Source organism: Mus pahari, chromosome 2 (genome assembly GCF_900095145.1).
Source record: "Mus pahari chromosome 2, PAHARI_EIJ_v1.1, whole genome shotgun sequence".
Lineage (NCBI taxonomy): Eukaryota > Metazoa > Chordata > Mammalia > Rodentia > Muridae > Mus > Mus pahari.
In genome coordinates, this window is record NC_034591.1 from 52,428,322 (window position 1) to 52,454,238 (window position 25,917).

The 25,917-nt window shown below is 40.2% G+C and overlaps 1 protein-coding gene across 2 annotated transcripts in view; it reads right to left on the reverse strand.

Annotated features, from left to right (window-relative positions):
• The window catches only part of Chchd3 (coiled-coil-helix-coiled-coil-helix domain containing 3), a 259,060-nt gene that overhangs the window by 190,042 nt on the left and 43,101 nt on the right, over positions 1-25,917 (reverse strand). For both annotated transcript variants that reach the window (XM_021190919.2, XM_021190918.2), the window contains exon 3: positions 18,811-18,892. In XM_021190919.2, the coding sequence (XP_021046578.1) occupies positions 18,811-18,892 (82 nt within the window). The remainder of the gene's footprint in view (positions 1-18,810; positions 18,893-25,917) is intronic.

Here is a 25,917-nt window from a genome sequence, read left to right on the forward strand (position 1 = left end):
ATGTATCTAGAATTAAATACACTTAAACTTAAAACCTTAATCTGATAAATAGAACGAGAATGAGAGAGAGAGAGAGAGAGAGAGAGAGAGAGAGAGAGAGAGAGAGAGAGAAACACTAAAGGAAATCAGGCCATGAAGAAGACACTGGAGATGTTAAAGGGGGAGAAATAATGTAAGTACAGTACTCAGATATGAAATTCTCAAAACAATAAAAGAAAAATAATAAATATATAGCTTCAGACAGCATTTTGTTTGCCAGAAATTTCTGTAGAGCCCCCTATTTAGCTTGCTCTTTGATGGACTCAACCCTTGCATTCTATTTACCTTACGCACATAAATATGGTAGTGACGATGCAGGCAGGGACTCATGAAGCTCAAACTAGCCTCCAACTCACTATGTAGTAGAGGAAAACCATGAGCTACTTACTAATCCTTCTGCCTCTACCTCTTAAGTGCTGGAATTTCATCCTCAAGCTTAATTATTTGTGTGTTGTGCAGTACTGTCTTCATCTCAGGACCTACACCAGCAGAGTGGGAAAGTTCTGCTACCCACCTCGATCTCCTTTAGAATACCATATAATAAACTGCCAAACACACTGGCAGCGCCTCTCCACGCAGCACCACCCTGCAGCAGCAGGCACCCTGAGACCTGCAGAGGCTAGACAACCTGCTGAAAATCATTTTCTGAGCAAGCAAAGACAAGAATGAAAATGCACAATAATCAACCATTTAGCACCAATACCAAATTTAAAGTTTTTATGGATAAACAGGAATAAATGTCCAACAAAAGGCTAAGTTAAGTTTTAATGAGTTATAAATGATGCTAAGAAAAAAAAGAAAAAAGAGCCACATCTTACTTCTCCTATTGGTACTTTTAGAATTAGAAATGGGTGCAGCTAAGGACAAAGGAAATCAACTAGCTTCATTGAGCTTGCAGAACAGGCATTCCATCCACATAAACCTCCACAGCCCTTAGGAACTGAAAGGGCAGAAGCAAAGAGTAAATACACAAGCTGTACAACTATGAGACAATTCTCCGAATGAATGGATCAGGGAAAGCCAGAACAGTCGACCTTTAATACAACCTTGAACAGAACCTCGAGATAGGCATTACTATCCTGCTCAATCTCGCACATGGCAAGGAATCTGCTACGTGATCTCACAATTAGTAACCCGTAAAAAGCTGGAACCCCAGCCCCAGAAACACTGGATTGTCACATCCAACTGTTCTTCAGGTCAGAGAGAAAAGACTCAGTAACCATTAGCACTCTGCATGTGAAAACAAGCTCTTCCGCTGAGGAAACCAAGGCAGCAGTGAGTCACCCACTCAAGATTTACAGACTGACACACTGAGCTGACACACAAAGCAGATCTCTCCAGCACTAAGACCCTGGCTTTGGCTCTGTGTTTCCTTTCCCCGCATTTTGGTGAATCTGTTAAGATTGTAATTGTAGAAATCCATGATAATTTGGCTTTCCCAGTGCTAAAACTAATCTCATTTGTAGAGCATACAATGAGCAAAGAGTGCTCTCCACAGACAGACAAATGGAAGAAAGCTAGACACCACCAAAACCCACTCCCTTAAAACATCACAATAGGCTTCAACTCTGCTCAATTTCTAATTCATTTCTACTTGACTTAATAGAATTAGCTCAGAATGGGTGCATAACTTAAATAGACACATTTACCAATTCTTTTTCCTTTCAGCTACAAAACCCTTTACTGTCACACAGCAATAGCTGCCTCCTGTAGCCTCGTGTACAATCCCATCAGCAGCCAGTGCAGCAGTGACGTTACCTCTCCACTCCTCTAAGCAGTGGCTGAGCAGGAATAAAGATGACCAAGGGTAAGACTGCTGTGCACTCATCAGTCTCCAGGATGAAATGAAGCGCCCATGCTACTGAAAAGGACGCAGGCCTGTGAGCTGCCAGGAGGTGTAGTATTTTGGCAAGGAAATGGGGTAGAGAAAGATCTGCGAGACCAATGAGGTCAACCTGAATAGCTCACCTAAAACTAAATACAACAAGAAAGTTAAGATATACGGGTACATATATAAGTTAAATTAATCGTTTTATACACCGAGTAAGCTAAATGTTTCTGACATTGTGCAGCCCAATTTGCAAAAGACTCCCATTACGGGGAGGACTGGAGGAGAAGAAGGAGGGGAAACTGTAGTCAGGATGTAAATTAAAAAATAATTTGTTTTAAAAATACTCCCACTAATCTTTTTTAATTATTTATTTTGTTTTTTGAGATTATAATATAATTATATCATTTCCCTTTCGTCCCTCCAAACCCTCCCATACATACACCTCCTTGTATTCTTTCAAACTCAAGGCCTCTTTCTGTTTTTCATTAATCTATGAATGTCAAAAGCTATACTCATAAAGTCTCCCCAACAGGACTGCCTAAACATAAGATGAGTAGGGACAGCAGTACCCATGCTGAGACCTCAACCCTACTCGAAGAACCACAAGCAACTCAAGAATGCTGAGCCTGGGAGAAACAGTCTTCCCCGGGGAAGAAGCATACCAACTGGTTATCCAATACCAAATGGATTCCTACTATTCTCTAAGATTCCCTTACGACGCATGTTCACTGGGCTAACAAAGTGCACAGTTGGCAAACATACTCTTAAAATAGCTAGAGACCTATTTGCTTTAAAAATGGTCTTCCCATGGCAAATTAACCTCTCTGAGTTTGGGTCATCCCCATGAGAACATAAGACAAATACCTAGATTTTAAAAGCAGTTAGGAATAGCAAGTACCACAACTGAGGCTTTCCCTGTGAGACATGTAAAATTCAAAATGTGAAAGCTGAAGCTAATCCTGCCACTGTCCCTTGTGTTTGACAGTGAAAAGGCACCATAAGTCTGTAAAGATAGGTTTTATTGTTTTCTGTACTCTATAGTTGTCAGGTTCGACTTTACATAGCCTTGTGTCCTCACCCTGCTGAGGTTTAATGCTTTAGCTCATGCTCTTAAAGTCATCTGCTACCTTTGACTGTCAGCTCTCCAGCTCACCTATTTTACTAGTACAAATATACCCGCTGAGATAAACACAGGCTGAACAGAGTTACCCTACGCTGAATAAGAACATATGGCATAATTTTTTAAGTCAATTTAACCTGAACCTTTTATAAAACTGATGGTATCATCATGGGGACTATTAGAAGGTCCACTCTAAGAATCCTGAAAGATTCCTTAAACATGTACGCGTATGCATATAACTATAATTAATGAAAATGGAAGCTATGAAGGTTTAGAGGGAGAAAAGAGAAAGGGTAAATGATGTAATTATAATTTCAAAAACTAAGTATTTTTTTAAGTAAGGAACAAGACATAAAACAGTGGCATTTGAAAAGGACAGGTGACTGAAAAGAGCAATATGATTCTAAACCTGGGCCAAAAGAGGGGAGTGACAAAGAAAACGTAAGAACAGTGTAACCTGGGGCAGAAGAGATGCCCCAGTGGAAGTGTCCCTGCTGCATAGTACGAAGACAGTTCAAATACCCAAACAAGTGAGCTGTGATTCCTGTGCACTCTGTAGGGCTTGCTGGAGAGAGGGAGGAAGGACAGACCTAACAGTGCAAGGAAGAAAACTTTCAAATAAAGGCTTTTTATCTTGGCTAAGTATAACATGAACATGAACTCTGTTCTCCATGATGGGGCAAACTGCAAAGGGTGAGTTTTTAACATGGATATCAAACTTCTCCTGTCATATGTAATAATGAATGTATATAACAGTTTTGGTAGAACTAGCTATGGTAAGAGTAATCGTTATTCTCTGATACTAAAAATGGTTTACTTAAATGTATGTCTGATAAAATTTGAATACAATACTTGATAAGAAGAAAGTAGTGCCCTAATATCTGATTCCATTTTTAAATATGAGAACATTAAGCTTAAAAACTGGTTCATCAATGCTGTTATTAATTAGAGAAGACAGGCCTAGAACCCATGTTTCTTCTGATTCCCAGGTCTGGGTTGGATTTGCTTTGGGGATTGTTTCGTTTTGTTACTATAAAAAGGAAAAGGGGAAAGTCTCTAACATTTCTGTGTCTGCGGCACTGAGCATCATTGCCAGTGCAAGGGTGAGGGACGCAGTCTCTCCAAGCTCACCCTCACTTCAGGATGAACATGGACAAGAACAGGACTTGTGTGTGTAGTAGCTATCAGTTTGGAATGAGCCACAGTCCATGACCGGGGTCATGACAGGAGCCTATAATCCCTACTACTAGGGGGTGATAAAGCAAAAGGCAGACAACCTAAGAGCTGAAGGCAATCCTGGGCAACACAGCAGAACTCCAAAAGCAACAACAACAACAAAAAACTCCAGTAGAAATATTTATTTTATTTATCAGATAATACAACAGACACTGTTTAAAAGAAATATGCTATGCTAATTACAAAAAGAACTTAAAAATCAGGTCAATGTAGGAAATCAAGAAACAAAAAACAGACAAAATCTAAACTATGTAACTTTTTTCTTTTCATGAATATCTGAATGGTATACATGGGATGGGGAGGACACTCAACTATGAATGGGTATACATTTCTGAGAGTTATATCTCACACAGTTGCACATATATGAAGGTATCTGTAAGTGTTCATGTGTATTCATGCATGTTGGAACCAAATTTGAAATCAGATGTTTTCCTTGATCAGTCTACACCTTATTTATTGATGCAGGGTCATTCCATTGAGCTCAGAGCTCACCATAAGGCTAGTCTGCCTAGCCAGTTTGCTCTAGAGGAACCCCCATCTCAGCTTCATAAGCAATTGACTTACAGGTACACTGTTCCTCCTGTCCAGAGTTACCATGGGTACAGAGGATCCAAACTGTTTTCACACTTGCTGCAAGTATTTTCACATGTCCTCAGCTTCAGTCAGTCACTCATTTTACATGTCATTCACGTCATTTCAAATACTCAATACTGTTTGTTTTAATTTCTATAATAAGCAAAAGACAAACATGTTATCCCTCAAAAGATGAGAGAATGGTCAAATAAAACATTCCACAGTAAACTCCATGTCGGCTACATAGAACTCACGACTTCTCAGACTGGCTTATTTCTTCCCTGGTACTTGTTCATAATGGACAATAATACATCTGCAGACAGGGTATGCATGGTGTTGATCAGTTAACTACCTTACATCAGGCCAGATCTATTGAGGTGATATTTAAAATACCGAGCTCACTCTGACACAAATGGACTCTTACCAGCCATATTTGGTGTCACACCCATTACCGACTTACTTCTCTCGCCAGCTATACACAGGTCTCCTTGGATGTATATACAAATTAAATGGTAATATATGGTGTGTAAATTATAATAGTGAAACACTGTGAACCACTTACTTAGAAGCCTGAACATCTAAAAGTGAACTATCACCAAGTTGTGTACTAACAACACATTAATGATCTATCTTAAGATCAACTCATAAAAAGTGATGATACACAACTTCAGTGACTTTTCCACTGTACACAGAGTCCTATATGCCAAATGTTTATAGAAGTTTTGTGTAAACAGTGGTATTATAAGAGATTTGTATTTTCTTTAGCTGGGATTCTCAGATATTTTATATGATGTGCACTATTTTTGCAGTTAGATAAAAGAACTCATCCCCATGATGTGTTCTATAACTTTCAATATTATTTATAGATATAACTGGGTGCTAGGGAGATAGAACAACTGAGCAGATAGAGCCACAGTCAAGACTTCATGACAGATCTAGACAAGGGCACACGTAAAAGCAGACTGCAGAAGAGCCCACCAGCTCCTCCAGGGTCTTTAGATACTGTCTTCCTGTTCTTGGTGTTGACCTGAACTCACATTGCAACCCAGGGGTCAGATCATCTGACCTCTAAGCTGGATGGGGAACAGTTATAACTCTTGGTTTTGTTTGAGCTTTAACCTTTAGGATACTTACTTCTTGTTACTCTAGCAAGCAGAGTTCGACTAAGGAAGCAGTGCCTAAGGCTGTGCAGTGGGAAGAAAGGTTACAGGAACACAAAGGCTGCTACTGATGGTAGCTAGGGTCCCCATGAAAGGAACTGGAGGGCACAGGGAGATCTGCTGCCCTCTGGATCTCCTGGGGGTTTCTGCTGCATGGCTGAATCTCTTCAGGACCCCATGTTATAATTCATGAACACTAACCTTTTGAGTTAGCTTTAGCTTCTTGATTCATTTACTTGTACTTTCCAAATGGCCTCTGCTCCATCACTGCCTTCCTGGAACTGCTATCTGGTTTCTTAGCCTGTATCCGAGATGCCACAAGCAGGGCTGTTGCATTAAATCCAGGAGTCAGATCCAAGCATCCTCTTTCTCCCTAAGTCTATTAACATAATGTTCCACAGGCTAAGTCAATCCCCTTTAATTTGCCATTGGCCAGAGAACCTCTCCAGGAGTGAGTCCTTGCTGCTGTACTGGATGGGACTCTGTACATGGAAGAGCAATCATTCCAAAGTTAATTCCTGCTGTTTGGATTGTTTGTTTTCCTAATAGGAAAAAAAATAGGAGGAAGATCACAAACTAGAAGACTAGATAACCTCCTAGAGAGCCACCTTCCTGGGTGGAGCATGCATGACTCCATACCATGAGAACAATGTGTGAAGGATCAAAAGGTCAGCTAGGGAGATTTCACATCCTTTGACATTTTGCCACCAGCCATACAGTAAGTGGCAGCTGTCTTGCCAGGTGGTGGTGGCACACCCTTTTTATCCTAGCACTCAAGGTAAACATAAGCTGATCTCTATGAGTTCGAGGCCTACCTGGTTCACAGATTAAGTTCCAAGACACCCAGGGCTACACAGAGAAAAAAACAAACAAACAAAACAAAACAAAACGACAGCTGTCTCTATGCATACAACTGTCACCAAATGTACAGGGGAGGGGGGGAAAATCAATGGATTTGGGAGATAGGGGTTCAATTCAAGCAAAATGAGTTGTTTCAGACTTTTAAACACACGCAAAAGCTAAAAAAAGCTTCCGAGTTGGTCCTGAGGGTTATATACACATCTGTCACTGCAGGGCTGAGGATACCTTTAACAGAAGGAAAAATGCTTCACAGCCTCTGAGTCTTTCAAAAATCAGAATATGTTAAATATATGCAGATAACTCCATGGAACCATCAAAAAATGCCAGAGAGAAATTTAAATGGCCACCATAATAAAGAATATGATCTTTCCCGTTTATAGTCTCTCTAAGCTTGTGTCAGTAAAGTAGAATAAACATGTTATTAAAAGAGAATCAATAGGAGGCTTTAAAATATACAGTACCACAAAAGGTCAGGCCCCAGTATTGATTTTAATATAACATTTTTTGTTCAGCTTCCCAAAGGGTTCTTTTCTAATATTGTTCTTCATTTTTCTTTCACTTTGTTCCCTGACTGGTGAATTTGTTGTTCCCGTCTGCAGAAAGCTATCTAAGGCTGAGTTTGCTGGGTGTGAGTCACTCCTGTGACAAGCTGCTGGGAAATGAAAAGAAAAACAAAACAAAATCAGCTCCCTCCCACAGACATGACCAGGGGACTTAATGGGACAGAGCTGGGGACATACTAGAGGGCATGGAGCATACACAGCCCAGTCATCATGTCACACAGGGCCATGGCGGGTAAGCACTGCCTTCCCTGGAGCCCTGGAGCAACAGATTCCAGAAGCCAGAGAGGCTGAGGAGAGCAGGATGATGAAGAAAGACACCATCTTCCAAGTTGCAGCAAAAACTTTCAGCAATGTAGCCAAAAATGCAGAGATTTGCAATACAAACCCAAGTTCCTCTCGACCTGGAAAGCCACAGTGCTGAAGGGAGAGCTGGCCCACAGGGAGAAACTACAACTGTGTGCCCAGCTAGAAAAGACAGTTCCTGACACTGTCCCAACTTGAGATGGTTCACAACCTTGCAGAATGCATGCTTCAATACAGGCTTGCACATGATACACTGTATGTTTTACAGAGTTACAGAGTTTGAATCGGCTTGAGGCCAAACTTAAGTCAAAAAGGGGGAAGATATTTTCATTCTGTTAGGTTTTTCACTTTTATAAAGTGTTTTCTAAAAGAACAAAACAAAACAAGCTGGAAAATGTTTCGTGCATGAAGTGCCTGCTATTGCTGTCAAGTATGAAGGCCTGAATTCAGATCCCCAGTACCCACGTAAGAGCCATGCACAGTCTGTAAGCCCAGAGCACAACTTGCTGGCCAGCCAGCTTAGAAGAAACAGCAAAGTTAGCCATAGCAACTTTGTATCATTATAATCTAGCAAATATTTTTTGATATCTACCAAATGACATATGAGTTTTGCCCACATACACAATAAACAGACACAATAATGCAAAGAAACATAAAGCAAAAATGGGGGAGCCTAAGGAGGAGGGCAGCAAGACAAGCGCTGAGACAGAGTACTTCAGACAGTGATGACTCATGCCTCTCTATGCAGCTGAGACTAAGAGAGAACCACCATGCAAAACATGGGACCTAAGTATTCTGAGCACTGAGCTGTGGGCACGCACAAGCCCAGCATCAGACGTGACTGGACTGTTCAAGGAGAGGGCAGAGAAGCACCGGATAAAGGCAGGTTGAGCCAAAACGCCAAAGGAAAGGGCTCGGACTGGAAGCAGATGTTAATTAAAAAGCCATTAGAAATGTTTTAATCAAAGACACAAACAAGATTAAAACTTCATTTTAAAAACTACTTTGCAGAGAGAGAGAAGAAACGGAAGGGGTGGGAAGAGAGGGCTGGGGAAGGGAGGGAATAGGTCATGAGGACAGGTCTTTATGAAAAGCAGTTGTGTGTGTAAAAGCAACATGGCTACCCTCTACCTCTCTATGGCAGCAGGCCCCTATTTGCTGTAGCAACTTCAAAGTCCCATGAGGAAAGAGAGTAGATCCCCACACAGTGAGAACCAGGCAGGATGAAAATGGTGAGAGGTAGATAAACTGTCATGTACCAGAAGGCACACGGTTCCGGGCTCCGTTAATTAGAAATAAACCGCAAGAACATAAAGCAGGAAAAAGGAATCAAGAATAATTAGTAATCAAATGCTTTTTGTTAAACTAACATTCATATTTTCATCAGCTGGAAGAAAGCCCTTTCTAAGACAAACCTAAAGTTACAAGACTCACTTGGATAAGGGCTTCTTTAATTCTATAAAAACAGATTTGCACAGTTGACAGATATATTTATAAAGAAACGCACAATTTCCAAGAAAATTTACAGAAATATTAATCTTTACCCACTATGACAGTATTTTGACAGTTTCATTTCAAAATATAGTCATGTGAATTAAAAAACAAAAACACTGGAAAAGTCCTCCTCTTTACAAATCTTTTAGAACTAAACTCTTAGTTCTTGAGCTCCAGCAGCAGCAGAGCTGACCACGCTAAACCCTGCACAGTACAGTGTAAAACATCCTCAAAGGCAGCCCACAGGTGGAACACACAAACTGAAACATCAAAGGAAGCATCACTGTGGGACCAGAAGTCAATCCAGCACCTGCAATGCAGCCCAGGGGAGGAAGGGTGGGCTACAGCCCAACTCTTACCCCTTCTGGCAACTTGGACTATTGAGCAAGTGGATTCTATGCTTTAGCCATTTCATTCGCAAAGTGAGGAGACCAAGTCAGAAGCAGACTACAGGAATACAAGGACAAAGCCATCAACAGGTGCATACAAAGTGTTTGGATAAGCAGTGTCTCAAATAGTGAGTACTAATCCACACAAGTGAGGGTCTTGCTTGCCTGTTTGTTCAGAAATGCAATCTCACTGTATACTATCTAGCCTTGAATTTGTAGTCCTCATGCCTCCAGTACTAAGATTACAGGCAGGTATCAACTGCCAAGCCTGTATGGGAACCTATTCTTAAACAGTGTTTATTATCCAAATTAAAGTCTACTTGAGATCTCTAGAGACTGAGTAGGAAGAATAGCTAGCTATATAAAGTCACACTTGTTACCTTTAAACACAAGACTACATCACCCCTGGGATAAGACTTACGAGTGGTTTTATGGGAGAAGAAGGGAGTGAAGAGGAGGCATATTTCTTTGGTAATTTTTCTACAAACCAATATTATCTATGTTTTCAGTACTTTGAAAAATGACCTTTCTTAGTCAAAGCAATTTGGTTCTGTAGAAATAATAAAAGAGTCACAGAAACTCAGTTAGATAATGGTTTTTTAATTAATAGACATTTCTCACATTAAATTGGTGGTTTCAGTGACTTTTTTTTTTTTGGTACTGTTTTGATGTGGTTTGGTTTTAATCCATCTACCCCACCAGGGAGACAATGAAATGTAAATTCTTGGTTTTTAGAGACTTTTGTTTTGATAGAATCAGCTTTCACAAATGGGAGCTAAGCAATGGGACGTTTCATGTTGGAACCTGATTTTAACTTGTTAGTTGAAATATTTACATGGCTAACTTTCATTTTTTTTTTTTTTTTTACTTTATACTTGACACTAAAATCACACTAAAATCATTTTAATGAGGCAAATTGAAAACCTCTCCAAATGAAATAGCTGAAGCCTGGAGGCTCTAGATAGTTCCCGTAGAAGGAAGCAACTGTAAATAGTGAATAACTAATAAATTGCTCTCGTAGAAGCTACACATACCTCAGATGGAGGGATTCAATATCCTCATTTCAAAGGCAAATTGCCCCAGCAGCTAGCTTTCTAAGTGATTAGCAAACTGGTTTGTGAACTGGCTGTGACAGCCTTGACATGAAGGGCAAGCACACAGCAGAAGCAGGTACCATAAGTCTGGTCCACACAGCAAGCATCACCCAACACAAAGCAGCAAGCCAGTGGGGCTTTTCCTTAATTCCTGGGTTTTGTTGTTGCTGCTGTTGTCTTTTTTTGTTTTTGTTGTTGTTGTTGTTGTTGTTGCTTTGGGGGGGGGGGGTTTGCAGGAGGGGGTGTTTTCCCCAAAGTCTAAGAAAGAATACAGAGAAGAAATAAATGCAAGATGAGATTTCTGCTTGGCTATTGCTGGTGAAAATAAGCATCGCACAGTCCCACCTCCTGAGGAGAAGTGGCCCCTCCCCTCCATACAGGCACCTGAGTTGCTCCACACACAGAACACTAGTGGGTGTACGTGAGCACCTCACTGACCAGAAGTACATCCTGATCTCTCAAGCTCACAAAGCAGGGAACGGGCTCCTTCAGCATTTTCTCCACTATGCTATTTGGAAAGCAGTCGCAATATTAAGCTAAAGAACTAACAAGAAATTCAAACTGCCACCCTTACTAAAGGAATCAACACAACCCAGCATAGAATAGTGACTTACAGTATAGACAGGGCTGAGATGAGGGAAGCAGACACTACTTCAACTGGGGGATAAAAGCCAGTGTTTAGAAATGTAAGCCTAAGGTAAGATGAAATTGGCATGTGACTTACAGCTAAGTCGCCCGAACTTTTCCATTCAGAGCACAGCTCACAAAAAAAAGATCAGGAGAGGAAAGGTGGAAGCAGTGGCCCACTCGGACCATCCCTCCAGAGTAAACAGTCAAAGATGTCAAGCTTTTTGACACTTCTAACCCAGTATCACCAGCAGGCCTAGCAGATGGCCCAGAAGTGAGATCAATCAACAGGGCTAGGCCCAGCTTATGTGGACTACTGCCTGCAAAGATGGACTTCTAGACTTAAAGAAACTGACATCAGGTCACAGCTCAACCACCTTCTAAAACTAAAGAGGGATGAGCAAAAGCTCTTTGGACAGGAACATATTTGTTCCTCGTATTGTAAATGTGTTCCCTGAACAAAACACCAGGCCTGCAAAGATGACCAAACCGCATTCTGTCCTACGAAGAACTGAGGGGAAAAGAGTAGACAAAGCCACCTCACTAGCTAGCTACTGCCAGGTGGCACCAGCCTGCACCAGCCTGCACCGACCTGCACCAGCCTGCATCAGCCTGCATACTGGATTTCCTCTGAGTATGTTTTTAAATAATGACAAGAACCAATGGGCTACCATCACCTCAGCAATGAACTGAGTAAGTTGTATGAAGTCCAGTTCTCACCTAGCTCTGGATAATGATGCTTTGGATAAGCATTAACAGAGTAAGAAATAGAGCACCTTACTACTCCCTCTCCCACCCAAAGAAGGACAACCTGGACTGTTCCAGGTCATGGAGAAGCTTCAACATGAACGTCAACAGAACACAGAGAGAAGATTTCCCAGACACTTACACAGAGAAACCAGTTTCAGCAAAAATTACTTCAAGCACTATGCTACATGAGAGAAAATGCTGTAATTACTGTCAAGAGAAACATCTGAATAATACGTGGTTGAACATCACGGCTGCAATTACAAGTAAAAAAGTTACAGATTGTGATGGCATGCTTGATTGGCTTCGGTTTTCTGGCTTCGAGATTCTTGCCTTATGAAACAGCTTCTGAAATGGGACTCAGAGCAGGGTTCCTGAGCATCAGAGCAGCAACAGAAGAGAAACTGAGTCTGGACAGAATGAAGAGCTATGCATAAGGCTCAAGAGTGGACTATCTACCCATCTGTAACTCTGGAAAGGCAGCTGTCTCTTAAAAACAAGTGTTGCTAAGGAAAAAAGATGGCAGCGGCAACTGGCCCAGATCCCAACAGCTAGAAAATGAGCAATCTGTGGGGGTCCTAGCAGACTCCCTGACACTGGGACAGGACCACCCACGGCACTCGGAAAACTATACCTGCCTTGAAGCAGAGTGGAAATGTGTCAGGATGAAAGTACAGCAATGCAGGGAAAGAAGAAGCAGGTAACAATGAGACTAAGAAGAGCAGTGATCTACAGGAGCAGCCTCTATGCCCAGGAGGGTCCAGCACTGTACACAAAGAGGGCTCCATGTCTAATAAATCATCCGCATCTTCAAAGTGACCAAACACAGGGGATACAGCACACAGCTGCTATACTGACCCAGGCCTTCACTGAGCCACTGAATAGTAGCAACTGTTTCTTCAAATACCTATAAACTGGAAATTCATCTGTCCATGCCAGTGTGAATGACAAGAAAAACTACTTGCTACAGATAGCTTAAGTTATAGCCAAACTCTTTTTATGATAGGTCTTGATAAGTACTAGTCCTCAACAGTAATAGCCCTCAGAGCTTCTTATTGTCTTTGACTTACTACATATCTATAAACTGCATATAAGAAGAAGCTGTAGTTTTTATAATCTTATAACTTTCATATGACAGAGAGAGAATGAATATTATACTAAATTAAAATAAAAATTTGTAGTCATTGGGTAATATAAAATTATTAAGATACAATTTAATTTTTCTTTTATTTTAAGATATAAACATGCAATACTCAGCTACATGTATTAATATTAGTAACTTTTCACAAATATAAAAAAAACTGAGGCAAGCCCACTTTATCAAGAAAAGATGCTATGTTGGCTAATAGTTCTGGAGATTCAAGGCCACAGCACCCAACTTAACTTCACTGCACTAAAGCTACTGCTGACAGCATCTCAGAAAGAATATACATGACACAGTGAGGTCACAGAGAGGAGAGCAGCCTGGCCGGCTGGATTTCACAGCAGCTCACTCCTGCAAGCCACCATGGGTCCCATGAGACCACCTTAGTTATTCTCAAGGGTGTGAGGGGCAGGACCTCCCTGCTGTCCACAGCCTTGTGCACACATATTTTTCTAGGTCTCTCTCAAAGCTTCTATCACCTCCCACCTTACAACATCAGAAGCCAAGTCTCCAACACAGCAACATTTGGGGGACAAACCATACTCAAGCCCTGTCTCTTCCAGAAAGACAGTTCTAGTCAGTATTTTCCAGGCCTGGTGATTCATTCCATTGAAAACTATCTGTGAGCATTTTCTGGTTTTAGAAACAGAACTTCAGTACATGACTACTTACATAGCTTAAACATGGTCATAACTCACAAAACTGTTTGTCTAGCCAACTCTTCCCTCCCCCATATTTCACCTTTTTCCTCCAAAGGCTGAATGTATCTAATAATGAAGTCAAAAACATATTAAACAGAATAGATTTAGACAGAAGGTAACATTACCATGAGTGTCACTATCACAATGAACTAAAAGATACAAGAATGTTTTACGTCCTAATTCTGGCTTCCATACCACTATCAATGGGAAAAAATAAGTGAACTATGCTATGCTTTCAAGGAGACAACTGATAAAATTTATGATTAATTTATTTAACTAAATTAAGCTTCAATAGATCTAGTACAATCTACCAAATTGCTAAAACTGAGGACAAATCTCAACTGATAGCCATTTAAAAATAGCAGGCAGGGAGTCTCTCGGTTGACAGACAGCTAGCTTCACAACTGGATGCGGACTCCTTTTTCCTTCTTGATTTCTTGAAGAGGTTATTAAAGCAAAACACTCTCAGTTGCCTTTATAGGTAAAGAGGTGAAATTCGAATGCCAAGGGTCAAAGGTCAGAAGTCATCACATTTTTCTTGCTGTCAGAGATTGGCTTTTGGAGGCAGGACAAGGGGAAAAGTAAATCACATTTTTAAAAGACTATGTTCAAACTGTAGCATATCCTTGTGTGTTGTTTCCTTGTGACATTGGCATGCTGTAGCTGCCAAAGCAGTATGGTCAACATCAGCCTACATACACAACAGACTGTCGCAGCAAAGACAGGCTGGCTCCTGTGGACCCTCAGCAGCAGACCAAATGACTATTGCATCTATTAGATGTTTTAATGAGCACATGCAAATTAGACAAAAGAATTTTAGCATGGAGGCTCATCATCTGTAATTTAGGAGCATGATCAGAAAACCACCCCCAGTGCCCCACAGATCCGCAGTACAGTGTTGGAAAGTCCATGTTCAGATGTGGTTGTTTGGTTTGGTTTTTTAATTAGAATATAACACAGGTTACTGCAAAACTTGTACTCAGTTCTGATGTTGTCACTATGGCACTAACAAGAAATGTCTCATAGAGAAAGCCAGCATAAAGGAACAGAACCTAAAAGAACTGGGGGTAAATTCTGAGTGGCTAGAAATCTCTTCAGCTTACATGACTTTGTCTAAATGTGTGTGCCATGACTAGTCAGAACAGCAGAGAAAGGGCATCTGCTCTGGGAGGAAGGCAGGGCAAGCCTGCCAAGGTGCCAGGCAATCTGATGGATCTCATGGTCTGGCGTGCAGATGGGCTGATTTTACCAACACATATTTTTCCACACTTTCACATGCCTAAAGTACCTCCTAACTGCAGAGAGACAGTCCCACCTCGGGTGTCATCGCCTGCACAGAACATCAAAATTTGCAGAAGTGGTGTCAGCAGCTTGGAAAACTCCCAGAAGTGGCAGTAGAGCAATCCCTTAAGGAATGCTATGTCGCCAAAGTTTTGAAGATGCTGAATATGATACTATGTGGGGAAACCAGGACATCACGACTGAGCAAATGAATGGAATGAGTAAAGCCCTGTGTGCAAAGGCCTGAAAGAGGCTTGAACCCTGGGACCTCACTGTTGGCACAACTGGCATTTTAGCCATTAAATGCTTTTGTTGGGGCAGAAGGTAGCCAAGAGCCCTTCTTAAGAATTACATGATCTTTAGCAGCATCTTGGGTACCATCTACTAGATATGATTTGACAGGTGTGACAGCCAAAAATGTCTCTAAACATTGTCAAATGTCCCCTGGAGACCAAAATTCCCCCCGGTTGAGAACCACCACCTTAACCAGTTTATTTTGCTTATGAATACACAGGAGGAATTTTTTTTTTCAAAATTAGTCTTAATGAATTATTTTAATAAGAAACTCAAAGAGATGAAACACTGGATCATAATCTGCAGCCATTTTCTTTTCTCAGTTGTACATCTTGAAATCAATGGCATCTTCAACTCAGGTAGATTCTACCACCTACTTCTCTTTAAGGAGCCCTCCTCTGTGTCTCCTGCTGAGAAACGACTTCCTTTCTCCTGCAGTCTTAGCCAGTTCCAACTTTCCCTAGCTAGTGGTTTTTCTGTCTTCCTTTTTGAACTATCAGGCTTCCCAAGTTAACCACAGTTAAGATTTGATCTTTTGGTCCAAAGAAATCTCCCTGAAATAAGGTCCTGAGTTAAGCTGTCCTTACAGAAGACAACTCTGTTGCAAAGTTCACCAACCTGTTAAATATTTCTTGCTTCTCCTCACCACTCAGACCTGACAGAGCACAGATACAAGTGGGTATTCCTGTATTGTCACTGGTTTTGAATGAGCTTTAAAATTTGCTCAAGGATAAGGCTGCACTCAAAAAGAGTTGACCATTTTCACCTCACAGAAATAGGGACACTTGAAAAGAGAACAGGGCACAACATGGCTGAATATTACACAGTACACATGACATTAGAACATTTAATACTCTGCATCAATTAAGAACTAGCATGTGGAGTTATAATTATTCTAGAAAGAAATATATCACTGTGGAGATTAATTTCAATGTCCTCAAACATATGTATTTGAAATTTACTTGTCTGTGTATCTATGTTTAGATCTCATACACTTGAGAACTTGTAGACAATTCTGTGTGCATTTGAGGAAAAAGAAAAAACTTGGTCATTAGGACTTGTGCAGGTGACAATGTAAGAGTATGGAGAACCACTCTGAAGAAATGCTTACAATAAGCCTTTATTCAGTCAGGCAACAGACACACCAATGCATAAATACACTGCTACTCCAAGATGCCGCTTGTAGAAGACTGGACGGAAAGCTTTCTTAATGCTGGTGCTAAAGTTTCTTCGCTGATGAAGAACAAAAAAGGAAGAAGGTGGGGAAAGCTATTGATTCGTTCAAGTATCATATAGAACACACACTTTTTGACAAGATTTGACAGCTGGAGGGTTGTTATAAAGAAAGCTTCCAACAAAACATTTTTTAAAGAAAAAAATAATACTGTAACAGCTGTTCTACCTTCTGCTCTCTGAAAAGGTGACAGAAAATCAACCCTTTATCAAGAGTCATTTGTCCAGGTTACAGTTAGGTGCCAACCCCATCCCACCTGAGGTACAGAGGGGCCCTCACATTCCTGTTTGTTCATTTTCCTCCGCCCTTTCCCATCATGGCCAGAGCAGAGCACACCGGAGTCAAATCATGAAAGGAAAGGCACACATACTAGCATGGTGAATTACTCAAAGAAAAAGCCTGTACTGTGTGGTAATAAAGAACTCCTGAAATACAGTTTGAAAAGTAAACATGAATTTGACCCCCCCAATCCTTATGAACATAAAATTTAATTAAAGAAAATAATTTCAAGATATAAAAAAAATGCTATCATAACATGCTTCTTTTCTTAATGAAACTGATGTGGATTTTTTTAATATTTAAACTTCACTAATTATATACACTCCATCAACCTAAAGTAATTAAATAATTACAAAGTTTTTCATAGGAAGTCACTATAAAGACACACACAGTCTTCTGGAAGTGTTAATTGTATCTCAATTTTTTAAGTGATAACTCTTTATATAATTCCTTAAAAATGATGGATGTAATCGACAGCTTATATTCTTTTTCTGTATGTTGTATGGATACACTGAATTCAAACTCATCAGCTGGGGGATGAAGGACAAAAAAATTCAAATCCTATGCTGAAGGTCCTATGGCCAGTGAGGACACCAATCCAACCCAAAGCTTCCTTCTACTCACTTGTCAAATAGGCTCTAAGCTCCTGCTGTCTAAGCATGGACCTACTGCTCACAGTGGAAAGATACCACATGACAACATGACGCAGTGTTCTATGTTCTTTCAGAATCTGCACAAGGAGGAGGCAAAGCGTTTCACTCTTTATCTTGGGTTAAAATGTATTCACATATTTCTATGTACACACTTTAGATCTTTAAAATTTAACACCTTCTCAAAATAAATGTATGTATATGTGTTATCTGTGCTGTTTTACACACTGTTCCCCTCCCCAGCTCCCAGCAGTCTTATGACTCTTGCAAATTATTTGAGAGAGCACACAAGGATCTACATGACTGTCTGCCATTCCACTGAAGGCCTGTATATGGTTCACGCTTCACTTCCCCAGGATGACACTGAACTGCTTCAAGGTTTTAACTCTATTACTTCAATGAGCATTCTTTTACCTACTATTCTTTTATAGTGTTAATAATGGCAATAACAAAATGGGAGTAGCTGTATATAAAAAAGTCTAGAACAAAATATGAAAATAAGAAACAAAATTCTGCAAGACAGAATTATAGAGAACTTTCATTTTTAACTATGCAAATTTCTATGACATCTTAATTTTTTAAGTTGGTCTATTACTAATTAGTGCTATTTGTTAATTCAAGCCTTATGTGTGGCATATGATATTCACCATTACCTATAATAGTATCCATTTTAATACAGAGTAATGGGCAATTGAATTTTCAGTCTTAAACTTGCTTGTTTAGAGATTTAGATGTTCCTAGGGAATCCTCAGAAACTACTAATTACCATATGTTGAAAAAGGAAAGCTCATACAACAATAATTCTTTAAAGATATGAACAATTTAGGGCTCTACCAACCACAATCTCAAACCAAAAGAGTCAAGTGCCTATGTTCAGCATATCTAGAGTTCTGCCATACAAAGAAAAGTAATTTTGTTATTATTGTTTTTGTTGGGTTTTTTGTTTTGTTTTAAATCACCAGTTAAAACAGCATTTGCAGTTCTTGCAGAGGTCTCACACTCTCTCTACTTTCAGTTCCAAAGAATCCAATGCTCTGTTGTGACCTCTACAGTTACCAGGAACACAGAAAGTTCACAGACATACACGCAAGCACGGCACTCATCCACATAAAATAAAATAAATAAATCTTCCTTAAGCATGCTCCATGAAACAAGTCCAGGCAAATCTTCTCAAGTCCCATGGGACTCACCGTCTCTGGTGTTCTGACTCCTTTTTGGCTTGCTCCAATGCCAGCTCCTCAGCTACTCTTCTTTTCAATTCTTCATCAGAAACTACAATTAACACAAAAGTAGAAGAAGTTAAAACAAGTGTCTTGCAAAACAAGAACAAGAAGAGATAGCTAAGCTGCATCTCAATGGGCAAAATTGTGCCAGGTGGTCAGTGTCTCCTTGGAATTCCCTGAGCACTGTAGAAAGGGCCAATTAGTGTACTTGGACAGTAATTGAATCAAGAGTCCCCTGGTGACTTAGAAATGTCCACACCTGCCAAAATTTATAATAAACTCAAGGAACTGCTTACTGTCCAAGTGGGGTCTAAGCCATTAAGTGAAGGTCTTTAAAATGATGTCCTAACATTAAAGTCTGACAATATCTATAAAAGGAGATCAGACTGTCAGGTACTTCAGGGACGAAAGTGATGCTAAAAGCTTCTCAATTCAATAATTAAATAACACAAATATTTATTACAGAGCATGGAATATTTATATTTGTATTTATTTTTTCATAACTTATGAAAAGGGTATTTATGAATAATGGGTATTTAGAAACCATATTTTCTGCGATATATGTCATTCAAATTCAAGTGCCAACAACTGGAGAGAAACATGGAACAGTACTGAGCACACAGCTGGAGTCTCCTAAGTACCTGGAGACTTCATTGGCAACATCTGGCCTTTCCAATTAAAAGATTGTATACAATATGTCTTGTAAAGATTCTAACAGCTATAACAGTAAATAATGGACAAGTTTTACAGAATACTTTAAGAGCTTTCCATCAGAAATAAGTAAAAACCATCTCTTCCTCATTAGAAAACTACTAACTAAAATTATTAGCAGAAAGCACCAAAACCATTGGAAGGATTTGAGAAAACAGAGGACCTAATGTTATTCCTAATAGTTCCACTTCTTAGATGGAAGATCAGACAGTCTGTATACATTATTTGGTGACCCAGACATAAGAGATATGCACATTGCCTCAGACACATGCAAAAACTTACAATATGAAACAAACACCTTTTTTAAAATATGACACTGACTCTAAGCAATAACCATCCGTGATGGTACATACAAGGTTTGAAGGCTGTTTTCCCTCAGTTATAGACTGTATGGAAGCAATGACAGCATCAAAGATCACCATTAAGGAGTAAAAAGAGGACTCACAGAACGAGGGAGGGTTGGGGTTTTGCCAGTCAGAGCTTACAAGGAGACTTGTAGCTAGAGACTATAAAATATAAATAGCTCATAGCCAAATGAGAAAATATAACACCAATAAAAACCAATAAAGAATATAAATAGGCATTGTTTAAAAGAAAATAAGCAAAAAGAGAAAGCATACAGAAACTGTTCAACATCAGTCATTGAGAATATGCAAACCAAACCCACAATGAAACACAACTTGATACATAATGATACAAGCAAAAAGGCAAAGAGTGAGAAGTGGCAAATTGAGAAAGCCAACCCTCATACAATATGGGTGGGGACAGAAATTGCATCACTAGGGAATGTAAATAACACCTCTGACAGGATAAACAAGTTGGCAGTTTCCCAAAATCCTAAAGGTGGTCCAAGAGTTGAGCTCTCAGGTACCGCATATGCTCAAGAGAACTCATACAAAAAGTTGTTTATGAAAATGTGTAACGTAATTATTTATAATAGCCCAAAGGGGAGACAATCTAAATGCATAGCTAATAAACAGGTAACCAAAATATGGCACATTCATTCATGTAATTATATAAATAAATGAAGTCCTGGTACATGCTACAACAAAGATGTATGGGAAGGAACTCAGAGACAAAAGGTTATATACTGTCATAGGCTGTATGCTTCCCACTTTAGTATGCCCAGGGAGTATGCTAGTTTGCTGAGTGGAGGTTGCCTGAATGGAGAAAGTGGAGCATGAGAAAGGCAGCAGGTTGTCTTCCACTGCTCTTGGTGATGGTGATACATGTGAAGGTGTGTACACACACACCCTTTTGGTGTCTTTTGTCCGTCTGTTTGGTTGACTGGTTGGTTTGGTCTGTTTCTGTGTTTGGGGTGGGGTAGTGCATACTAGTTCCTCTTGGGTTTTTTAAAAACAGATCATTACTATGTTGGCCAAGCTGGCCTCAAACTCACAATCCTGCTGCCTTACTTTGTAAGACTAAAATTGTTCTAAATTATAATACTTGGTGGTTGCATACAATTCTATAAACAAACTAAGAACAATGAACTGCTCACTTTAAATGATAAATAACTCCAGTAAGGAGTAAGTAATATAAAACATGGACACAGGCAAGGAAGACATCGTCCTGGCTAACCCTCCGGCGGAACAAGCGAGTGCCCATGCAGCAGCCTCCTAGTGAGGCTGCTCTCTAAGGGTCTTTCACAATGCTAGGCTGCTTGTGCTGTTTCTGTCTCTTTTGGAGTGATTTTGAAAAGTCAAAGGTCACATGCAAACCAGAAAACTGTGTTACAACAGACAATGACTCTTGCATCCAGGTAAATCTTAAGGTTATGTTTTTCTTACGGTTTTTAAATAATTAAATAACAACAGAGAAACTGCAAGCAGCAATAGCTCAAAAAGAGAGCCTGAGTAAGTCTGTTTTTCTATAAGCTAGACTTTGGATAAGCAAATAATTAATCTCTCACTTTTGACTTCCTCATCCAATTAAAAGCCTTGTGGATGAACCTGCCAGACCTGCAGTTCTAAACTATGCACCATACAGGGTATCAACAAGGCCAACTCCTCAGAAAAGCTCTCAGTGTGAGACAATCCTCTCAGGTTGGACAGAACTCCACCAGAAACACACATAATTAGTACTGTCTGATCAAAGCCTATCCTGAAGTCTAGCAGACCAGGGTGAGCAACACGTTGTCAATCTAGAGATGCAGTCACACCTGAGTTCAAATCACAGTAGAACACTTCTTCTCACGTAAGATTCTCTAGGATTCTCTATCAACATTCAACTGGTAAAATAAAACTAGGCCTCTGGTAGACCTCAGTAGGTTAAGCCTAAATATGAGTCACAGAGATCAGTTTTCCATGTAGCTGAGAAAAGGCTCATGTCTTTTTGGTTTATTAGGTTATTTTTCCAAATTATTGGGGTCTAATATGAAAAAATCAAAGTACATACTCAATGTGATTATTTAATATCATACAAATTATGCAATGACTACAATAATCAAATTACTGCTTTAGCCACCACAGTTCATCGTGAGCGGATTGTTGGGTCTTATCAAATCTCTAGTACAAAATAAAATATGTAAAATAAAGTCACCATGCTGCATATTCTGTCTGTCCAGAGCTGAAAGTGAGCAACCTACATCCAATATCTCCCTGCTCCCCATGCCACAGACATGCTCTCTCTGCATCTGTGGGCCCAACGTCTCAGCTTCCACGGTAAGGAGTCTTAAAGCATGCAGCATGTCTTTCTACATCTGGCTCCTTTCACTTAGTGCAAAGACACATCCCGGTAGCTCATTTCCTGTCTGTGACACTGCAGCTTCCTACCAGGAAAAGGCCCAAGCAAGCAGTGATGTGATCACCTGGGACAAAGAGGAAATGGTGTTACCAAATGGCGACCAGCTGGGTGGATGACAACATGGCCACAGAGGTAAGCCTGCAGACACAGTGCTGTGGAGAGGGGAGGGAATGCAGACTGGAGGGTGGCTATTTCTTTCCCAAAACTCTCTGTCTATCCTAGTCAGCCCCCAAGACCTGTGGTAAGGCTAGACACAAGAGCAAATGGATTAAAGGTAGCACAAAATAGGCAGGTCACAAGGGGTGGGAGAAATGCAAACACTACCAGCAAAAAAAGACCATGAAAGCTCTAGAAGGCATGCCCAAGGGATGGGCTGGGTAACTGCCCTTCTGGTAGGTAAAAGGAACAAAACACAGGTATAGAATGCCCAAGCTATTTCTAAGAAATGGGAGGGAAAATTCATAACTTTTGGTCAAGGTCACAACAGGAAAAGTAATTACCTAAGATTTTAAAATGACAAAAGATAGCTCGTGACCTAGTATAGAGAATTTAGAATCTACAGTAGCAGATCAAAGCACAGGCAGAAAATGAAGTGTGGTAATGGCTCCTGAGCAAACCTAAGCTTCATGTTATTTGTTTTTAAATCAATAGAATACAGAAAGCAACAATGTATTTCTTCTGATAAGTCAGATCCAAGCACCCAGGAGAAAAAGATACCGCACTCAGAGCCCAATATTTAAAATGGTCTTTCTGGAAACTTCTCCAACTCTCCGGATCTGAACATTTTCTCAACTACAACTGTTATTAAACTAAAAGGTCAGGGTTTCGGGACCAGCTGTTCTGAAAAGCTGAAGAAAGGCAGCTTTGCCAACTGGTGCTAGGCGTTCCCAAGCCGACCTTTAAGAACTGGTAAGGTTTGAGAGATGAGAAGTCTGAGAACTGCTCAGGCCATCTAAAGGAGACTTGCCACAGAAATCTGCACATGCTGTTTCGAGGTCAGTGTGTGTCGCCGGCCCTGTGGCTTTCCCATGCAAACGTTTACATGTTCCCTTTAGAATGGTATGTGGCTTTCACATGCACACACATGTTCCCTTTAGAATATTATGGCTTAAAGATGTTTGCTTCGCAGCCTTATTTATAATAGTCAGAAGCTGGAAAGAACAGAAGTGGATGCTCACAGTCAACTACTGGATGGAACACAGGGCCCCCAATGGAGAAGCTAGAGAAAGTACCCAAGGAGCTGAAGGGGTCTGCAACCCTATAGGTGGAACAACAATATGAACTAACCAGTACCCCCAGAGCTCGTGTCTCTAGCTGCATATGTAGCAGAAGATGGCNTANTCAGCCATCATTGGGAAGAGAGGCCCCTTGGTCTTGCAAACTTTATATGCCCCACAGAGGGGAAGGCCAGGGCCAAGAAGTGGGAGTGGGTGGGTAGGGGAGCGGGGGGGGGGAGGTTATAGGGGACATTCGGGATAGCATTTGAAATGTAAATGAAGAAAATATCTAATAAAAAAATGTGAGTTCTCCAGGAAGCATACTGAGCAGGCTATGGAGGGATGTTACCTACTGGCTTGCTCCCCCTGGCTTGCTCAGCCTGCTATCTTATAAAACCCAAGACTACCAGCCCAGAGATGGTACCACCCACAAGGGGCCCTCCCCCCTTGATCACTAATTGAGAAAATGCCTTACAGCTGGATCTCATGGAGGCATTTCCTCACCTGAAGCTCCTTTCTCTGTGATAACTCCAGCCTGTGTCAAGTTGACACACAAAACCAGCCAGTACACCTGCCTTTATGGTTTCTTTGCCTAATCTTTGCACATCAGTTACAGTACTTCTTTTGGGGGTTGGGGGAGTGAGACAGGGTTTTTCTGTGTAGCTCTGGCTGCCCTGGAATTTGTTTTGTAGACCAGGTTGGTCACAAACTCATAGAACTCATAGAGATCTGCCTGCCTCTGTCTCCCAAGTACTGAGATTAAAGGAATGTGACACCACTGCCTGGCTTGATTTTTTTTTTTTTTTTGGTTTTTTTTTTTTTTTTTTTTTTTTTGGAGGGGAGTGGGTGAGGGTTGAGGGAGTAAGGGGGAAACAATAATTCTTACTCTCAAATGAATCACTTAATAAAAACTAAAACTTGCTAACACCAGTTCCTTTGGGATCCCCCCTTAAATCTCCCTTTGGGGTTTTAGTTTACAGATTAAACATCATGTCCAGTCATAAAAAAAAAAATCTATTATTTTCTGTGCTAAATTCTGAGAGAAACTATGAAGCTATACTATGTGGAGAAAATGTGTTACTGTTTAACACAAGCTGATTTTAGAGCATTCTGCCTTCTTGGATTTAGACACTTGAGCTACAGCCTGCAGCAAAAGATACACTCAAATTACATTTCTAACTCCACAGAAACACTCATTAATCGTAAGATGGCAATAAATTCATTAATATGAAGAGAACTTATTTTTAAAAGCACTAATGGAAGCATCCATGCAATCAATGAAATACAACACAGAATATTACAGCTAAACAGCCCCAGCATGTGCTGCAGCATAAATCTTGTCCTTTGCTGCATCTCCTAACAGGTGCAGGCTTGATGACTAGGATAGATCTCAGGGGTAAATAAATATGTAACAGTTTGTCATTTGTCACACATTCTACCTGGAACAAACTTATTTAAACACAGAAAAATACACATCTAAAAATAATATGGTCTGGCAACAATTAGCATCACAATGCAATGTCCTGTTACAGGAAATATATCTTAACATTGCTTCAAAAATATGCAACCTGTCTACATGGTCAACAGGGTAACTATGCCTACTAACATATTAAAGTTAATGAAGATAAAATGAAGTTCCTAACTGCACATTCATAATCAAAAATATTGTATCAGGAGACACAGTGTTACAAAGAGTTTGGCAATCTAAACATTTAGGCGCCAAGTTAATAGTCTATTTCGGAGTGACGTTCCTTCAACAGGATTGAATATACCTTTGTAAACTTCTAGTCTGAATGGCATAATATGCAAATCATCCCCATTTCATTGTTTGCTCCACAGTAAGCACACAAACCAGACCCACACTCCAGTCTTTGTGTAACACACATCAATATGGGGCTGCAGAAACCGAACAGCAATAGTTACGTTTGTAATTCATAGCCTACAGTTTTCACATTCATAAGCAGACAATTTGTAAAACCAGTATTGAGAAGCAGATACATCTAGTATTTCATGTCTTAATATCCTGAATAATAGTTGCAAGATCTCACAAAGCCTCTAGGAAAATAAGATCTATAATTTAAATTAAAAAATAATAATTACCCCTAGATATTGTTTTTTGATGCATAGCTTAATTTTTGTTTGTTTCAAAAATGGATACATTTTGTTCACTGGGGATACACATATAAATTAAACAGCATTAACTCCCCAACCCCAAATGAAGTATAAAAACTACACAAACCCTGTTTCCATTTCATTCAAATAATCTCCAGTTTACTTCTTCAGAACAAGAGCAAGCTAGAAATCAAAGTCTGATCACAGCCTTCCCTAGTCTGATCACAGCCTTCCCTAGTCTGATCAGAACCTTCCCTAGTCTGATCACAGCCTTCCCTAGTCTGATCAC